The sequence below is a fragment of the Lichenostomus cassidix genome, chromosome 10 (assembly GCF_008360975.1).
Source record: "Lichenostomus cassidix isolate B80296 chromosome 10, HeHo_3.0, whole genome shotgun sequence".
Classification (NCBI taxonomy): domain Eukaryota; kingdom Metazoa; phylum Chordata; class Aves; order Passeriformes; family Meliphagidae; genus Lichenostomus; species Lichenostomus cassidix.
This window is the reverse complement of record NC_139491.1, coordinates 19,964,042-19,978,575: the sequence shown is the minus strand read 5'-3', so window position 1 is coordinate 19,978,575 and position 14,534 is coordinate 19,964,042. Positions and strand designations below refer to the sequence as shown.

Sequence of the window (14,534 nt, the reverse complement as noted above, 5' to 3'; positions counted from 1 at the left end):
AAATAATCACTCCCAAGCAATGGCCCTTTGTGTGCCCCTCAGTGTGGTGCCAAAGGAAGAACTCCTCCACCTGGAAATGTTCTTGCAGGTGGCCAGTCCCCGTGGCACACCCAGTCCCATCTGTCCTGACCTGCCACTGCAGTGCATGAAGCATTCTTTGCATCCCCCATCATGTCACTGTTACAGCTCAGCTGGCCCCATACAAAAACTGCTGAAGAAATCCTGGCTATCATGTGCTTGCTAGGAAGCAGACAAGACACACAGAGATCTAGTGTCTTGGTGCTTCAAACAGATAAAATTTTATTTATGTTTTGTTTATTTGGGTTCATGGTTCTTTATGTCTGATATAAGAGGACAAAGTTTTCTTTCTGGTGAGGATGCTCTTGGGTGGGAATCATACCATAAAGCAGGAGATGAAGCTGGAGAGAGCCAGATGCAATGAACAAAAGGCTGGGAAACCCCCCAGCCTCTTGTGTCTTCAGGTCGTGGGATCTGTCCCACACCAGCTGCAAAATGTTGTGGGTGGCTGTACCATCTTCCCTTCAATGCCTTCAGACCTGATGTGTCAGGATGCAAGAAATTCTCAGGGAAGGATCGTCCTTTTCCTAAGGGACTTTTGGTGGTTTAATCCTACAGCTTTAGTCCCAGCACTCAGCTAGTTAAAAAGTCCTTTTGAGGCTCTCCTACCTCCTCACAGCTCCTCATGACAAAGATTTCTGAGTGGCTGACCTTGAAATGTGCCATCGAGACTTGTCCTTCCTTAGGAGCATCATCCCCATGGGAAGGATGCTGCTGCTGGGGGCTTGCCAGAAATGACCTTCAGATGTGCCCCGTGGCCCCTTCTTAGGAAACCAGACCCCCAAATATCTACAGTGGTTCAAAGGAGAGGGGTTTTAGTAAAGTTTTATTGAAAATAATTCCTGCACAGAACAAACCACATTAGTGACACACAAATATCTGACAGAAATGGGTAACTTAACAGCAAGGGTCTTTTCTGAGAAAGAAAAGTCAAATTTGGAATGAAAGTGCTCAGGTTTCCAGCATTCAGATATACAATCCCAGAATAGTTTGGGTTGGAAGGGACCTTAAGGCTCACCTCATTCCACCCCCTGCCATGGGCAGGGACACCTTCCACTAGACAAGGTTACTCTGTCCAACGTGGCCTGTAATGCTTCCAGGGATGGTGCAGCCACATCTTCTCTGGGCAACCTGTGCCAGGGCCTCACCATTCTCACAGGGAACAATTTCTTCCCAATATTCCATCTATCCCTGCCCTCTGGCAATGGGAAGCCATTCCCCTTGTCTGTCATTCCAGGGCCTTGTTTGAAGTCCCTCTCCAGCTCTCTTGGAGCTCCTTTAGGCACTGGAAGAGGCTCTGAGGTCTCCCCAGAGCCTTCTCTTCTACAGCTGAACACCCCCAGCTCTCCCAGCCTGGCTCCAGAGCAGAGGGGCTCCAGCCCTTGGACCATCTCCATGGCCTCCTCTGGACTCACTACAGCTCCGTGTCCTTCTGCTGGTGGACCCAGGGTTGGAGGGACAGATTCCCCTCCCTCCCCTGCTGCCCAGCCAGTCCAAGTGTGCTCCAGCTGGACAAGAATAACTTCATTCTTCAGTCTCCTTCCTTTCTTATGGCATCTTTTTGGCCTACACTAGGTTATAATTTTGTCTAATAAAGGCCAAATCTGAAAGTGAAAAGAATCACATCACCACATCCCCCACAGCAAACTCTGTGGTACAAAGACATACTCAGTCTGTTTCTGGAGCAGTTTTTTTTATTTCAGCTCCCGCAGCATCCAGCCTGCAGAAACTGGATCTGTATCTGGCTTTCCTGGATACACCAAAACCACAAAATGTCGTGTCTGGGAAAGAAATGAGCAGGTTTGGAGTGGCAGGCGGTCCCAGCGAGAAATGTCACTCATGAACTGTTTCGCAGTTTCAGTGGGAACAGACCATTGGAGAATCCCTGCACTGTGCCATGGCAGGGCATGGAGCAGGAAGGGCATTCCTCCTGGGACAGGGATCCCCAGGTGAGTGTGCAGCTCAAGTCTCTGGGGCTGTGAGCTGCTCCGATGGCAGCTGGCCAGCACAGCCTGCCCCTTGCAGAGGGCACCATCAGGGAGATACAGTCTGTGAAAATACATCCCAACAAGGTTCTACCCAATGCAGATTTCAAAGGCAGTTGGATGAGGAAATGGGTCTCTGGGGTCATCAGGAAGAGTTTGTGTTCTGCCCATTTGGATGCACCTTCAGGGAAGGAGTGAGAACTTTCCTCTAGACGCTGTTGATTTCAGAAGGCTGAGAAGGAGACAGGCCCTTGTGTACAAAATGAGGGTTGACGAACACCTCAGACATTTCCTGGTACCCCTCTGCTTTGTCCTCACGTAGATTAAAGAAAGCTTTCAGCAGGTCCAAATTGAGGTGGTGCATTGCAACAATGGTGATCCCAGCCACAAAACAGAGCAGGCCTGGAAACAAACATGCTCTCTGATTGGGTTCCTGTCACTCCAGCACTGTCCCCACCCCACCGCTCTCCTCGGATGGTCCTCTGCCAGAGAACAATGCCTTTGCTTATGGAAGGTGGCCTTCTATTGTATGAGCTGTTCTGAGCATCTTAGAACCCAGGCACAGGTCTGAAAACCCAAGCAAGTGATCCCAATGTCTTTGCACCTCAGGAACTATAAATCCCTCCACTGCCCTTGAGATGAGCATGGCGTTCCCTCTTTTCCTATCCCTCTCCTCATCTCTGCCAGGATCTGCTTTGCCAAGGCCGAGGCTCTGGGGAGCTGTACTTCCCACTTGGGAGGGAAGCACTGGGACTCTTGTACAGCCAGATGTGACCCGGGGCACCCTGATGTTCTTACCAATCGCCAGCATGAGCCAGAAAGATCCCCCATAGGCTACGTGCAGGGTCTTGGTCCCAATCTGGATCAGGCACATCGGGTTGTTCCTCACAGTGGAGAATGAAAGCAGTGAGAAGATCATGAAGGCTCCCGTGACCAGAAGCATGTATCCTCCATAAATGAGGACAGGCATAGAGAAGAGAATGTTGGAAATGATCCATGTGCAAAAGGCTACCCTGGACACAAGAGAAGACCAACAGACGAGTGGGTGTGAGTGCCATGGATCAGGATGCTCTATGTGAGGATTTCCATGTGGGAGGAGGAGTCTGGGCTCCAGAGAACACCGTATGAGGTGGAGAAGCTCTGTGGGCAGGCAGAAACAATTCCTAATCCCCAGGCTGAGCAAGCAGATATTCAAGGCTCACACTGCTGCACCCAGAAGGTAGAAACACAGATTTCTTCTTTGCATTGCTCAGCCCACAGACAATACCAGCCTCAAGGCATCTGCACCAGCCCACTCAGTGTCTCTGGACCATCCTAGTTCCCTGCCCTTCCACATGAGGGGCAGTGCAGACCCTGAGAGCAGCACCCAGACTGAGATAATGCAGGAGCAGGCAAAGGTCATTTGCAGTAGCTCTGCACTTGCTGAGGAGTTGGGCTACAGGGGAAGCTGTGGACCAGGAGCTCTTGCTCCATGGCATCACCAGGCTCCTTCCCTAGTTTCTGTGTCTCTACTGTCAAACACCAAGCCGGGAGAACTGCACTGCAATGGCCCTTGATGGCCAACATGTTTTGGAAGGGACCATCTCCTGACAGCTGGGGACCAGCTCTCCCCCAGCCCAAGTGGGCAGTAATGTATTTCTGACCTTGCCAAAGAGTCAAGATCAACTCCACATTAACAGCAGCAGCATCTTTTCCTCACCTGATCCCACTTCCAGGTACCAAATACACTCACGGGTGGGGTTGGAGAGTTCTTCATGTGTCCAAGGGTCTCTCTGGACAACCAAGGACAGCAGCTTCAACTCCATCCATGGTGTTGGACTTCTGCCATCATCACCACATCACAGCAAGGACCTGCACCATGTTCCTCTCTCCTGTTTCCAGCCCTGGTGGATTTGTCCAGCAGAGAGAACCAGGACTTCCTCTCTGCTCATCCCAAAGTGTCTACAGTGCCTGGCAGCGACCCTTCTATGCACACAGCTTCCCTTCTCGTAGGATGCAATCCCACCCATCTCAGAGGCCTAAGGGAAAGGCAGCTGAGCCCTTTGCATCCCTGCATCTCCTGTGCCTGCAACAGGACAGAAGGGCTCACAACGACAGGAGAGCTCACCAGAGCATGGCCGAGGCATAGTGGCCAGCAATGCGGTACTGCCTGTGCACGGCGCAGGGGCTCTGTGTGCTGAACTTCTCTGCCACGTAGAGGATGGGGCTGGGCAGCCCCTTGTCCAGCCCCTCGCTGTAGCTGCGGTCATAATCCGCTCCGAAGTTCCAGGGAAAGTGCTCATTGTAGTTGATGGTCTCACTGATCTGGCTCACTGGGTTTCCTGCAGGAGGGACATGCGGAGATCCTGCTGTGCCAGCACATGAGCACTGCCAGCCAGGAGCATGGGCACAGCAGGGTCCCAGGGGCCTCCAGATAGACCAAGGGCCCCTACACAGCAGCTGGAGGCCTCCTGAGGCCATGGTCACTCCAGAGCTCCAGATGGGGATGTCAGACTCACCCGTGAGTGTGATGTTCACCCCAGCCAGGCCGATGTGCAGTCCAATGTCCACGTTCACCTGGACGGGGCTGAAGGACTTGTAGGAGGTGTTTGCTTGCACCCAGCCAGTCTCCCAATCCCCTGTGAACTGGACAACTACCAGGAAAAAATAAAGCTGGGGTTAAAGCAGGGCCATGTTTCAGGCTTTGCTGTGCTCAAGGGGAGAATCAGGGTGAGTGGCAGCATTCCCACCATGGCAGTGGAAGGGAGTGTTAGGAGGGCAGGAGTGCTGACTCAGCCACCAGGACGTGCCCCAACCAGCTTCCACACCCTGCAGAGCTCAAGTGCTCCCCTTGCTAAGCATCCACTCCCTGGATCTGGGAGCAGCGGAGCTCAGATCCCCAGGGGTGAACATCATGACCTGATTTCTCCTTGGACATCCTCTCCAGGACATCCCTGCAACCTCCCCACCATGGCAAGCACCAGAGCACCCAGGGACAGGGCTCAGAAATGAGCCTGTTCGTCAGCCACAGGGGTAAGTCTTATTTCACACATTCAGCTCCCTAAATTGCACTATTAGAGAATAGTAAAAGTCATTGTCAAATGGAGATGGTGGAGAGGGGTGGGAAGTGCCATCACAGCTCAGACAGTCATTCCAGCTGGGAGAGAAAGAAAAATTTGAAGCATTTCTGGTATATGTTTTTTAGAACAAGGTATGCTTTTCTGAAGCACTTCCACTTTGCAGTGGGCTTCATTTTCCAGCAGAGAAAATAAAGCCAATGATTTGATCTTGAGCTGAGCAACACTTTCCTGAGAAAAAGTTCAGTTGCTGAATCCACTTGTGAGGGCACTGATCCAGTGGCAGCTCCACAGGAATGTTTTTTGGCTGCAGGGGTGAGTGTGCCCTGCTGCTCCCAGACAAACTCTGACTCTGGCTTCAGAACAATTCGTTCCTCCCGTGTGCCCAAGCAGTGCATGGCTGCAGCCTTGTCAGGGGGTGGTGCTGGATGGCTCTCCGGGACTGGACTGGATACAGCTGTGGAGTCAGCCCTGACCTCCACCCGTCTGTCACCTCCAGCCTGGCACCATGGTCTCAGGTGGCTCTGGTGGCATCTCCCAGAACCTGAACATCTCCAGGGTGGCAACTGCATGCTGGGGTGGTCCATGTATCCCGCAGCTGGTCCCAGCCTGGCCACTTACTTGTAGTGCCTGGTCAAATCAGGGCTGAATCTTTTATATTATCATTATCCCTCTCCCCTCATCATCCCTTTCTGAGCAGTCCTGTAATGCATCTTGTCCTTCACAGCTGGAGGGTTTCTTTAATTTAGGGTTAGGTCTGGTTTCTCTCACCCCCTGGCATCTTCTATCTGCTCAGTACATCTTTTCTTACCCATCCTGTTGCCCTGTCCAAGTTGGAAATCCCACTGCCTGGTTTTCACCATCAGTTACTACAGAAGATTTCCTAGTTTTTACTGAATTAAATCCGCTCCTTCATCTCCTCCAACAACATCTCCTCCAACTGCTCCTTGGGAGGTTTCCTCCTACTGCTGCAACCTCTGCCCTGCCTGTGTTTTATTCCAACCTGCTCCCTCCACATCACTGCAAGGCGCCTCACATCCTCCAAACATGCCTGGCTGCAGCCCCAGGCAGAACAAGAGGGCTCACACAGTGGGGGGAAATAATGGAAAATTGGTGAGGAGGGTTGTAAACAAACTCAACCAACGTGTAACTGGGGTGTAGAAAAACCCATAGATCACAGTAACCACTGTCTAGCTTTGTGTGTTGAAGAAGTGGAACACTTGTATTTAGACAGGTCAGAAGGAAGCACCTATTGAACAGGCTTGAGATCCTGCCCTGCTACAGGAAAGATCAAAGTACACCACTGAATTACATCTGCATGAATCCCTGAAATACAGGTGAAGACAGCAGGTTTGGTCATCCTCTGGCACGGACCAAGCCCTGTAGTGCCTGTCCCCTCCCTGTCTCTGCCCAGCGCTGCTTTGGGGATCCCCCAGAGGGCCAGGTAATGAAAATAAATCTGCTCTTTGCATTTCATCCATGCTTTTGAGGCTGTCACACACAAAGTCGGAGGATCATGGGGCTGTGCAGCCTGATGGAGCTTGGGCTGTTCGAGTTACAGCCAGCAAAGCTCACAGAAGTAACTATGGGCACCTCTGAGTGCCCTCAGCCCCTGCACCATGGATGGAAAAGTCGTTTTGGGATGCTGTGTGACTGCTTTGCAGAGCAGGGGTAAGGTAGACCCCCAATCAGCCTCCACCAAGCCACAGCTGTGACTCCCAGCTCACATTTCCCAGACACAGACCCTGCCCCAGGGTTTAATCCTGCCCCCTGGCTCATCCCCGAGGGCTGTGCAGCACTTACCGACAATCACCACTCCCACGAAGAGGCTGAGGAGAACACGGAGAGTCCAATACAACCTCTGCAGGGAAAGAGATGGGACATCAGGCAGGGAGGAATAGCCCCTCCTGCCAGGCTCTCCTCCTGCCTCACCCAGAGCTGCCTGGGAGGGTCCCAGCATCCAGAACATGGGAAGCAGCTGCCCATTCCCAGGGTCACGCACCGCCCGTCCACGGATGCCAGGGATGATGAGTAAGAAGCTGCAAGCCAGTGTCAGGAAGACCACGATGACTATGATGGTGTTGATGTTGAACACGGCAGCCTTCCTCTGCTGCGGGTAGAAGGGGTACACGCCATCAAAGAGAGTCATCCTGAACCTCCAGGAACCTGCGGGAGAGAACTGATCACAGTGGGGACCCTGTACTGCCCTGCCCAGATGCCTCCAGCCTGTGGTGGTTCAGCTCTGGAGCAACCAGCCGAGGGAGGTTCACCTAAAGAATCTCCAGAGGGATGAGGAAATGTGACACTGCAAGGAAACAGGTGGGTGAAATACTCCCCAGAGGAGAACATGCCACCCAAAAGCCCTCAGTGAGGAGAGGAGGGGCCTGGGGCAGGGCTCCAGCAGTCCAAGGGACTGTGGCAGCCCAAGGAACCACAAGCCCCTGTCCTGCTGCAGTGTGAGGAGCAGCCCCAGAGCAGGAACCTGTTGAGCAGCTCCTGCCCGGACGGAGCCAGGTCTTTCCCTCCAGCAGGTGCAGCCAGAACTTTCCACTTTGTGGTGCACCCTTAGGGGAAGTCCCCAAGCCAGTAACCATGGCAGAAACATTTTCCTTCAAAATTACAAGCAACCCCTGAAAACATGGATTTCACAGTAGCAAAATTATCCCCAGCCAAGGGCCACCAAGTGGAACAAAGGCCACTGTTCCCATTCGTGGCTATCTCCTCCAAAAAGCTTTTCCCCAGAAGTTGCTGATATGGTGAAGGAGGAGGAGGGAGGATTAGTCCTGTTGTTGGCCTGGAGGGGCCAGAAGCAGCCCCTAGTCCCAGGATGAGAGTCCAAAGAACATACAGACACTGTGAGCACACCTCAAAGATAAAGGAAGCTGAATTATATAGGATGACATGGTGTGTTATTCCCACACGTGAGTTCAAACTCCCTCTGACACTCCAGTTCTAGCAATTACACACCTTCTCCCTGTGCTCAGGTTAGATCTTTTCTACCAAAGCTGATTGCATGCTTAGTACTCTTGTTTTGCTTATTTAATAGCCTCTCTGCATGTAAGTACCCTGGGAAATTTACTGAAGTCAGGCAATGCCAAAGCTAATCTGACTCATGACTGAACATCATTTTACTCTGTCCCTGTACAGAGCAAGTGATTTTATTCTCATTTTCCAAAGACAGTATTAATCACATTTTTAGGTAAGATCCAACCCAGAGCAATTCAGCTGGTCCCAAATCCCTATAAGTGAGTGGGGATCACAGTAACTATCATAAACCAGTTTGCTTGGACAGCTGAATTGCTTTTCAATACATAAAGCAATATTTGATTTGAGAATAATTTCCTGTCCAGTAACCCAGACAATGACTGTGAAGAGTTTAATGGAGCATGGAATTTTACAATGGATCTGGACCTGACTCTATCTTTACTCTGCTCCAGACTAACAGAGCTGTCATGTGCTCTTACAAATCTTCTTCGGGGCTAATTTGCAATAACAGCTTTGGGTTATTTCCTTGGAAAGCCAAACCCGGAGAAGAGTAGCCTTCAAGTGTTATGATTACCTGGCAAGCAGGAGCTATAGCTGATTCCCGATGCTACCAAAGTCCAGCAAAAATGCCCACAAAACAGTCAGAGATGCTGGGGGAAAAAAAAAATTAACAGTTTAACCTAGGACAGATTAAATCTTAATGGCTTAAATTGAATTTGTTTCCTGGTATCTTTGTCCAAATTTCCTATGAGATAAAATGAAGCAAGGAAATATTTACAAGTCTACTTTCACCAAAACACAACTCTTCACAGCTTAAAAAAATAAAAACCAGAACATAACATGGAGAATGCTGCCTTGTTAAATCTAAATTTAACTTTCAACCAACACCAGGGGATGTTTGCATTTCTGTACACTTTGCAACTACTGGGACATGGTTTATAGAGAATTTCCAGGGAAACAATTCTTTCGCTGTCTGCCCATCTTTCTCCCTTGGTTGCCCTTCACATAAGACCAGCTCTTTGGCATTTTTGCGGCTTTCAAGTGGAAAAGTGGTGCCTACAGCTCATGGTAGGAGAAACTGAATTTGTTGCACCTTGGAAAGCATCCTCCATGCTGAAGCACTGCTGTGACCTTAGAGCCCTTGCAGTTTCCCTGTCACAGTGTATGGAGTGGGGAAAAACTTGAAACATCTTCAAGGAAGGATCAGCAGAATTCAGCATAAATAGAAAATATATCTTATGTTTAAAAATATTCTGGACTTCCAGGAGAGAAAGACAAAGGAGGCAGAAAATTTGCCCAAACCCCAGAAGTTTCTCCTTACAGAAACCCCATTTTCCTGCTCCAGGTTGAATCAAGGTACAAGAATTTTTTGGAAGTGTAAAGCCAAAAACTCCTGGTGGCAGAGCCAGTAGCAATCCTAGTTGGGTTGCTCAAGGCTGCAGGTTGGTATTATCCAAAGAAAAAAGAGAAATCCTGTCCCCTGGAAACTGAGCCATCAGAGCTGCAATTCGCAGATGGGGAAGGAGGGGCGAGGGGAGCAGCCTCGTCGCTCTTTACTGGCCCCGTAAGAGGGTGGAAAAGGAGAAACAGAGGGTTAACTCCACATGGGAAGCATCCTCCCCTCGCGGTCCCTGCCAGCCGGGACCCCCGGAGCGGGACGGGCAACGCCGGGGACGCTCGCAAAGAGAGGGCCCGGGGCGAGCGAGGGGCTGCCGCCCCCTCCCACCACCTACCTGCTGCTGCTGCTGCTGCTGCGGGGTGCTGCTGCGGGCTGCTGCTGCGGGCTGCTGCTGCGGGCTGCTGCTGCGGGCGGCGGCTCGGGCGTCGGCTCGGGCGGCTCCGTCCCGCACCGCGTTCTTATAGGCGGCGGCGGGCGCGGGCCGTATGTAACCCGCGGCACCGCCCGCCCTGCCGCACTCCCGCCGCGCCGCACGCAGGTGAGGCTGCTGCCGTAAGCGTGTCCCACCTGCGGGGGGACAGTCGTCACGGGGGACCGGGGACACGCGTGTCACCTCCTGCAGGGGGTGCCGATGGGGGATTGGGGACGCGTATGTCACTGCCTGTGAGGGGGGTTGGACACGCGTGTAGCCGTCTGCGTGGGGGCTCTAAGGAATCGAGGACACGCGTTTCACCGCCTGCGTGGGGAGATTCGGGGATGGACGACACTCTTGTCCTCCTGTCCCCGCTTGCGTGGAGAAAATGCAGATAGAAGGATTGGGGATATGTATGTCGCTGCTTGAGGGATCACTCGTGCTCCCCGTCGGAGGTGTGTCTGAGGGGTCGGGGCCACGCGTGTCCACACTTGGAAGGGTGTCTGAGGGACCGAGGCCACACGTGTCCCTGCCTGAGTGGGTGGGGTGCGTCCGCAGGGTCGGGGCCGTGCGTGTTCCAACTTGCATGGAAGCTGCGGAACCGGGAGCGCGCGTGATCCCCCTGCACCCGCAACAAGGCCGTGCACGTGTTACCTGCGGGAGGTTCGGCTGTCACTTGTGGGGGGGAAAGGGGCTGGTGCTGCTTCTCCTTTCTCCTGCTGTGAGGACACGTTGGGATGGGGCCGTGCCTGGGGAATGGAAGGGGTCAGGCCGTATCCCCATGTCAATGCCAGTCCTGAGGGCTGGGGGGCTCTGGGTGATGAATGAGGACGGTGGGATGGGGACGTGCATGTTCTCACCTGTAGGGTGCGGTGGAGCCACGCACATCCCTGCCGGCCAGGGAGCAGGCGCAGGACAGAGAATGTCCCTGCGTGGGTACATGACACCGAGGCACAGGCAGAGACTCCTCATGTCCCTCCAGGGGACAGAGTGCCTGCTATGCTCTGGAGCATTGGGGCATCTGGCCCCAGGGGGAAACTGGAGACACTCCTCGTCCCTGTGTGCAGGTTGTCCATGGAGTGTGCATACGTCTAGGATACTATGGGATCCCAGGCTGGGGAAATGTAGCCTGTTCTGAAATCCCAGGACTGACTGGTGGTTGGGGGAAGGCAGCAGCCCCCAGCTGTGTCCCACCAGCACTGGGAAGAGATAGAAATTAGCTGTGACTCACAAGGACCATAGGGATCAGCCTTCTGGAATGTCCTGGATCTGCTGTCCTTTATCTGTGTGACCACATTCTGCAGTGGGGCTGATGCTCTCTCAGGATGCTGGCATGTTCCACAGTCCCAGCTGACCTGTGGCTCTGGGAAGAGCCCAGGAAAATTTTGGATGCTGAATCCTTAGCTTTAGGGGAGCCAAACCTGCTAGGATCAGGTGGAACAGGAGATCCTTGCTTTGTGGGAAGATGTGTGTTCACCATTTTTGGAGGGGTGTGAAACTCCAGGCTTTGACAGGGCACAGGGATCTTCTCTGATGGGAGAAGAAAAAGCTGACAAGCCTAATTTCACTAGATGCAGAGGGAGACAATGACTTTTCAAAGGTGGCACAGGGAATCTTTGGAAAAGCAGAGTCTGGTGGACTCATCATTCCAATATACCTTCAAAGTTGGCAAGGCTGTGGAACTAACCCACACTTGCCAAACTTTCCCTCAGCAAGCTGCACCATGGGCTTTCAAGGTCAGTCTGTAAGAAAAGTTCCATTTTGGTGGGAAAGACCCTCAGGAGTCTGTGGTCCAACCTACTTTTTGGAGCAAGATCACCACTGTTACTATATCACATTGGTCATGATCCCAGGCTGGAAAACCTCCAGAATCTTGGATTGATAAGGCAGTAAGTGGATTTTAATTGCTGGGGCATGGAGAGATAAAGGGTTCCTGAGAACTGGCATCTCATCCCACATCTTGAAACAAGAGCAATTGCCATATCGGAGGAAAAGGGAGGTGTGCTCAGTGACAGAAGGAATTTTAAAACACTTGTTCTGCTGGAACTCTATGAGAAGAGCCGGGGGAAGGGGGACACGATCTGCGCTGTGGCTGTGGTGATGTTCTTTGAGCCTTGGCTTCACTCCATGCCTCCTGAGCCACTTCTGTGGCACCTTCAGACCTCACTCTGGATGGGGGTTGCAACTCTGTACATTTTGAGTGAGGACAAGATAAATCCAGCTGTGTCTCTGGGGTCTCGCTTCCTACAGCACAGGAGGTTGTGTGGACCTCTGTGCACAAGTCAACCCCACCGGCTGCCGATGCTCAGGGAGGGGGCTGTTTCAACATGGTGAGCTCTCAGGCAGGAGAGTCCCATGTGGTGATGGTGATAGGGCTCTGCCGCTCCTGCCAGAGGTCACAGCCATCTCCATGTGTCACCATTGGCCAAACTTCCATGTTCTTTGTATGGGGTGGTTCCTACCAGCTGCACAACCCAATTCTCACATCCATCAGACCATGCTAAGCACAGGGCTGTGGGATGGAAGGGATGTGGTATGGAAGAGCTGTTGTGATGGTGAAGGAGCATAGAAATGTCACTTCTTGAGACATAAATTATTTTCTAATGCAAAAGACCAAAAGTACAGGAATCTCTGGCAGAAGGACTGACCATTGGGTTACATGATCTACTCACAGCCTGGTGATGAGTATTTAAATTGATGAACGTGATTAATGTGACTGCAAATGATATTATTGAAGTCTCAAAGCACTTTGTTTGCCAAGGAGACAGTGCATTTAGCAACTCAAGTTTTGCAATTTGCTCCACTGGGAGTTACAGGTGACAAATCCCCACTGCAATTTCCAGTAAATCCAAAATAAAACCTACAGAGATATTGATAATGTGTAAGCCTTTCCAAACCCAGATTTTCTTTAAGTTTTAATTAAAATAATGAAAAAAATTAAAACCATCACTTTGAATGTGACAGAGCCGTATAGGAAAAGCTGAAACCTGTGCATTGCTGCATCCCTTGGAAGCACAGCTCTTCTTAAATAGTGCTGGTCTTTGGATACACACTGAAACAGCGACAAAGAGCCATATTTAGCAGAAAACCCTCTCTTGGAGGTAAATTCAGGTTTGGCATTTTTATGCATGGAAAGCCAGTGACTGTAAATCACTTCACTCTTCCGGGCTGGGGATCCCTCTCTTCTGCCAAGTGTTGCCTGGGATTTTAAAGGTTCAGCTCTCAGAGATGAAATCTGTCCTGGATCCAGGGCTTTTGTGGACAGGGGGGTGGTAAAGCATCATGAGAAAAGTTGGTCAGGAGGGATAGCCATCAGGTTAGCTCAGAGGGCATCAAGATGTCTTGTCTGCAGTACTTGCACAGTTTGGGATGTCTGACCTTGTGCTGAGGCTTTTCCATTGTGCTCACAGCTGGATTTTGCTTGAATGGGTCAATGCCAGAAAAATTTCCTGCTGAAATGTGCCTTTTTCTGTAATGAAGGGCTTTCAGTAACAGAGCTAGCATAATTGGATGATAAGCTGTGAGTCTATAGCTAGGATACCCCAAGGCAGGGCCACTGGTCCTGCTCTAGCAGGAAGGTATTCTCAGGTCAGCTGACACATCCTGACAGAACTTTCCCAAGGTGACAAGGTCTCACATGACCCCTGCCAACTTCCCACAGCCCAGACTGGGAGACAGTGCTGATGTGTGATGGCAGCAACGGGGTTTTACCCAGCAGCAGAAAGCACAAGAAAGAGCTGAGGTTTCGGTCTGTGCATATTCCCAGTGTCCGGGAGCAGCCAACCTCCAGCTCCCTCGCTCTCCTCTCTGTTTGCAGGTCCCTGCTTCCAAAGACCCAGTGGCTCATGCAACCTGCAGCAATGATGTTGAGTTTGGTTATGGTTCTGGTGGGGACATGGACCTTGGGGAGTAAGTGTGGTTTTGGGGAAGGGAACCCAAGGGGAGATCCTGGATGGTTGATGCCCCTCAGGGAAATTTCCTCTGACCCATAGAGCATCGTGTCAGAGCCACCTGATCTAGTGGAAGGTGTCTCTGCCCATGGCAGGGTAAATGGAACCAGGTTATGTTTATGGTCCCTTCCAACCCAAACCATTATATGATTCTATGATTCTATGATTCTATGATGCAGTTTGTGAGGAGATAAGAAAAAATTGGAGCAAAGTGCATGTTGATAGACTGCCCTACTGCAGCTGAGATGAGTACATAGCTTGTAAGCAGGAGCTGGAAGTCTTTGCTACTATTAGGAAAGTAAAAAGTGAAAGCAATAAAATTTAACCTGAAGGAAATAAGGCTGATGTTGACACTAAAGTGCAATTCCAGTGCCAAGGTCTTTCCTTGGCTCTCATGGACATTGTAGGAGTCAAAAGTAAGGAGAGGTTTCTGATTCAGTGAGAGAGAAGAAGAAAAGGAATGTCTTTTGGGATTAGACTGGTGGTGGCCACAAATTGGTCTGGGGACATCGGGATCACAAGCATGAATTCCTGATTTTAGCTAATATCCCTCAAAAGGAGTGCAAAACCTGTCTAAAAACTGCATATTTGGAAAGTTTAAGGAAGAATATGGGAAAATATCACAATATAAATATAATTCTCTAGTGGAGATGCTTGTTCCATGCTTTT

General features: G+C 51.1%; 2 protein-coding genes across 5 annotated transcripts in view; one reads left to right on the top strand and one right to left on the bottom strand.

The window, feature by feature from the left end:
• Positions 1–2,271: 2,271 nt before the first annotated feature.
• DUOXA2 (dual oxidase maturation factor 2) lies at positions 2,272–9,859 on the bottom strand. The gene is made up of 8 exons (XM_085071171.1): positions 9,838–9,859; positions 8,679–8,754; positions 7,122–7,285; positions 6,923–6,980; positions 4,562–4,696; positions 4,171–4,384; positions 2,862–3,076; positions 2,272–2,465 (listed from the first exon to the last, which is right to left on the bottom strand). Exons 3-8 carry the CDS (start codon positions 7,266–7,268, stop codon positions 2,272–2,274), a joined length of 963 nt encoding a protein of 320 aa, XP_084927297.1. The 5' UTR covers positions 7,269–7,285; positions 8,679–8,754; positions 9,838–9,859.
• The window catches only part of DUOX2 (dual oxidase 2), a 27,177-nt gene continuing 17,336 nt past the window's right edge, over positions 4,694–14,534 (top strand). The window contains exons 1-2 of one of the 4 annotated variants that reach the window (XM_085071167.1): positions 4,694–5,075; positions 13,733–13,824. In XM_085071167.1, coding sequence (XP_084927293.1) covers positions 13,761–13,824 — 64 coding nt within the window. In that variant the 5' untranslated portion in view covers positions 4,694–5,075; positions 13,733–13,760. Of the gene's footprint in view, positions 5,076–10,019; positions 10,042–11,644; positions 11,805–13,732; positions 13,825–14,534 lie in introns of those variants that run through there. The other 3 variants (XM_085071166.1, XM_085071168.1, XM_085071169.1) reach the window with 3 other exon arrangements.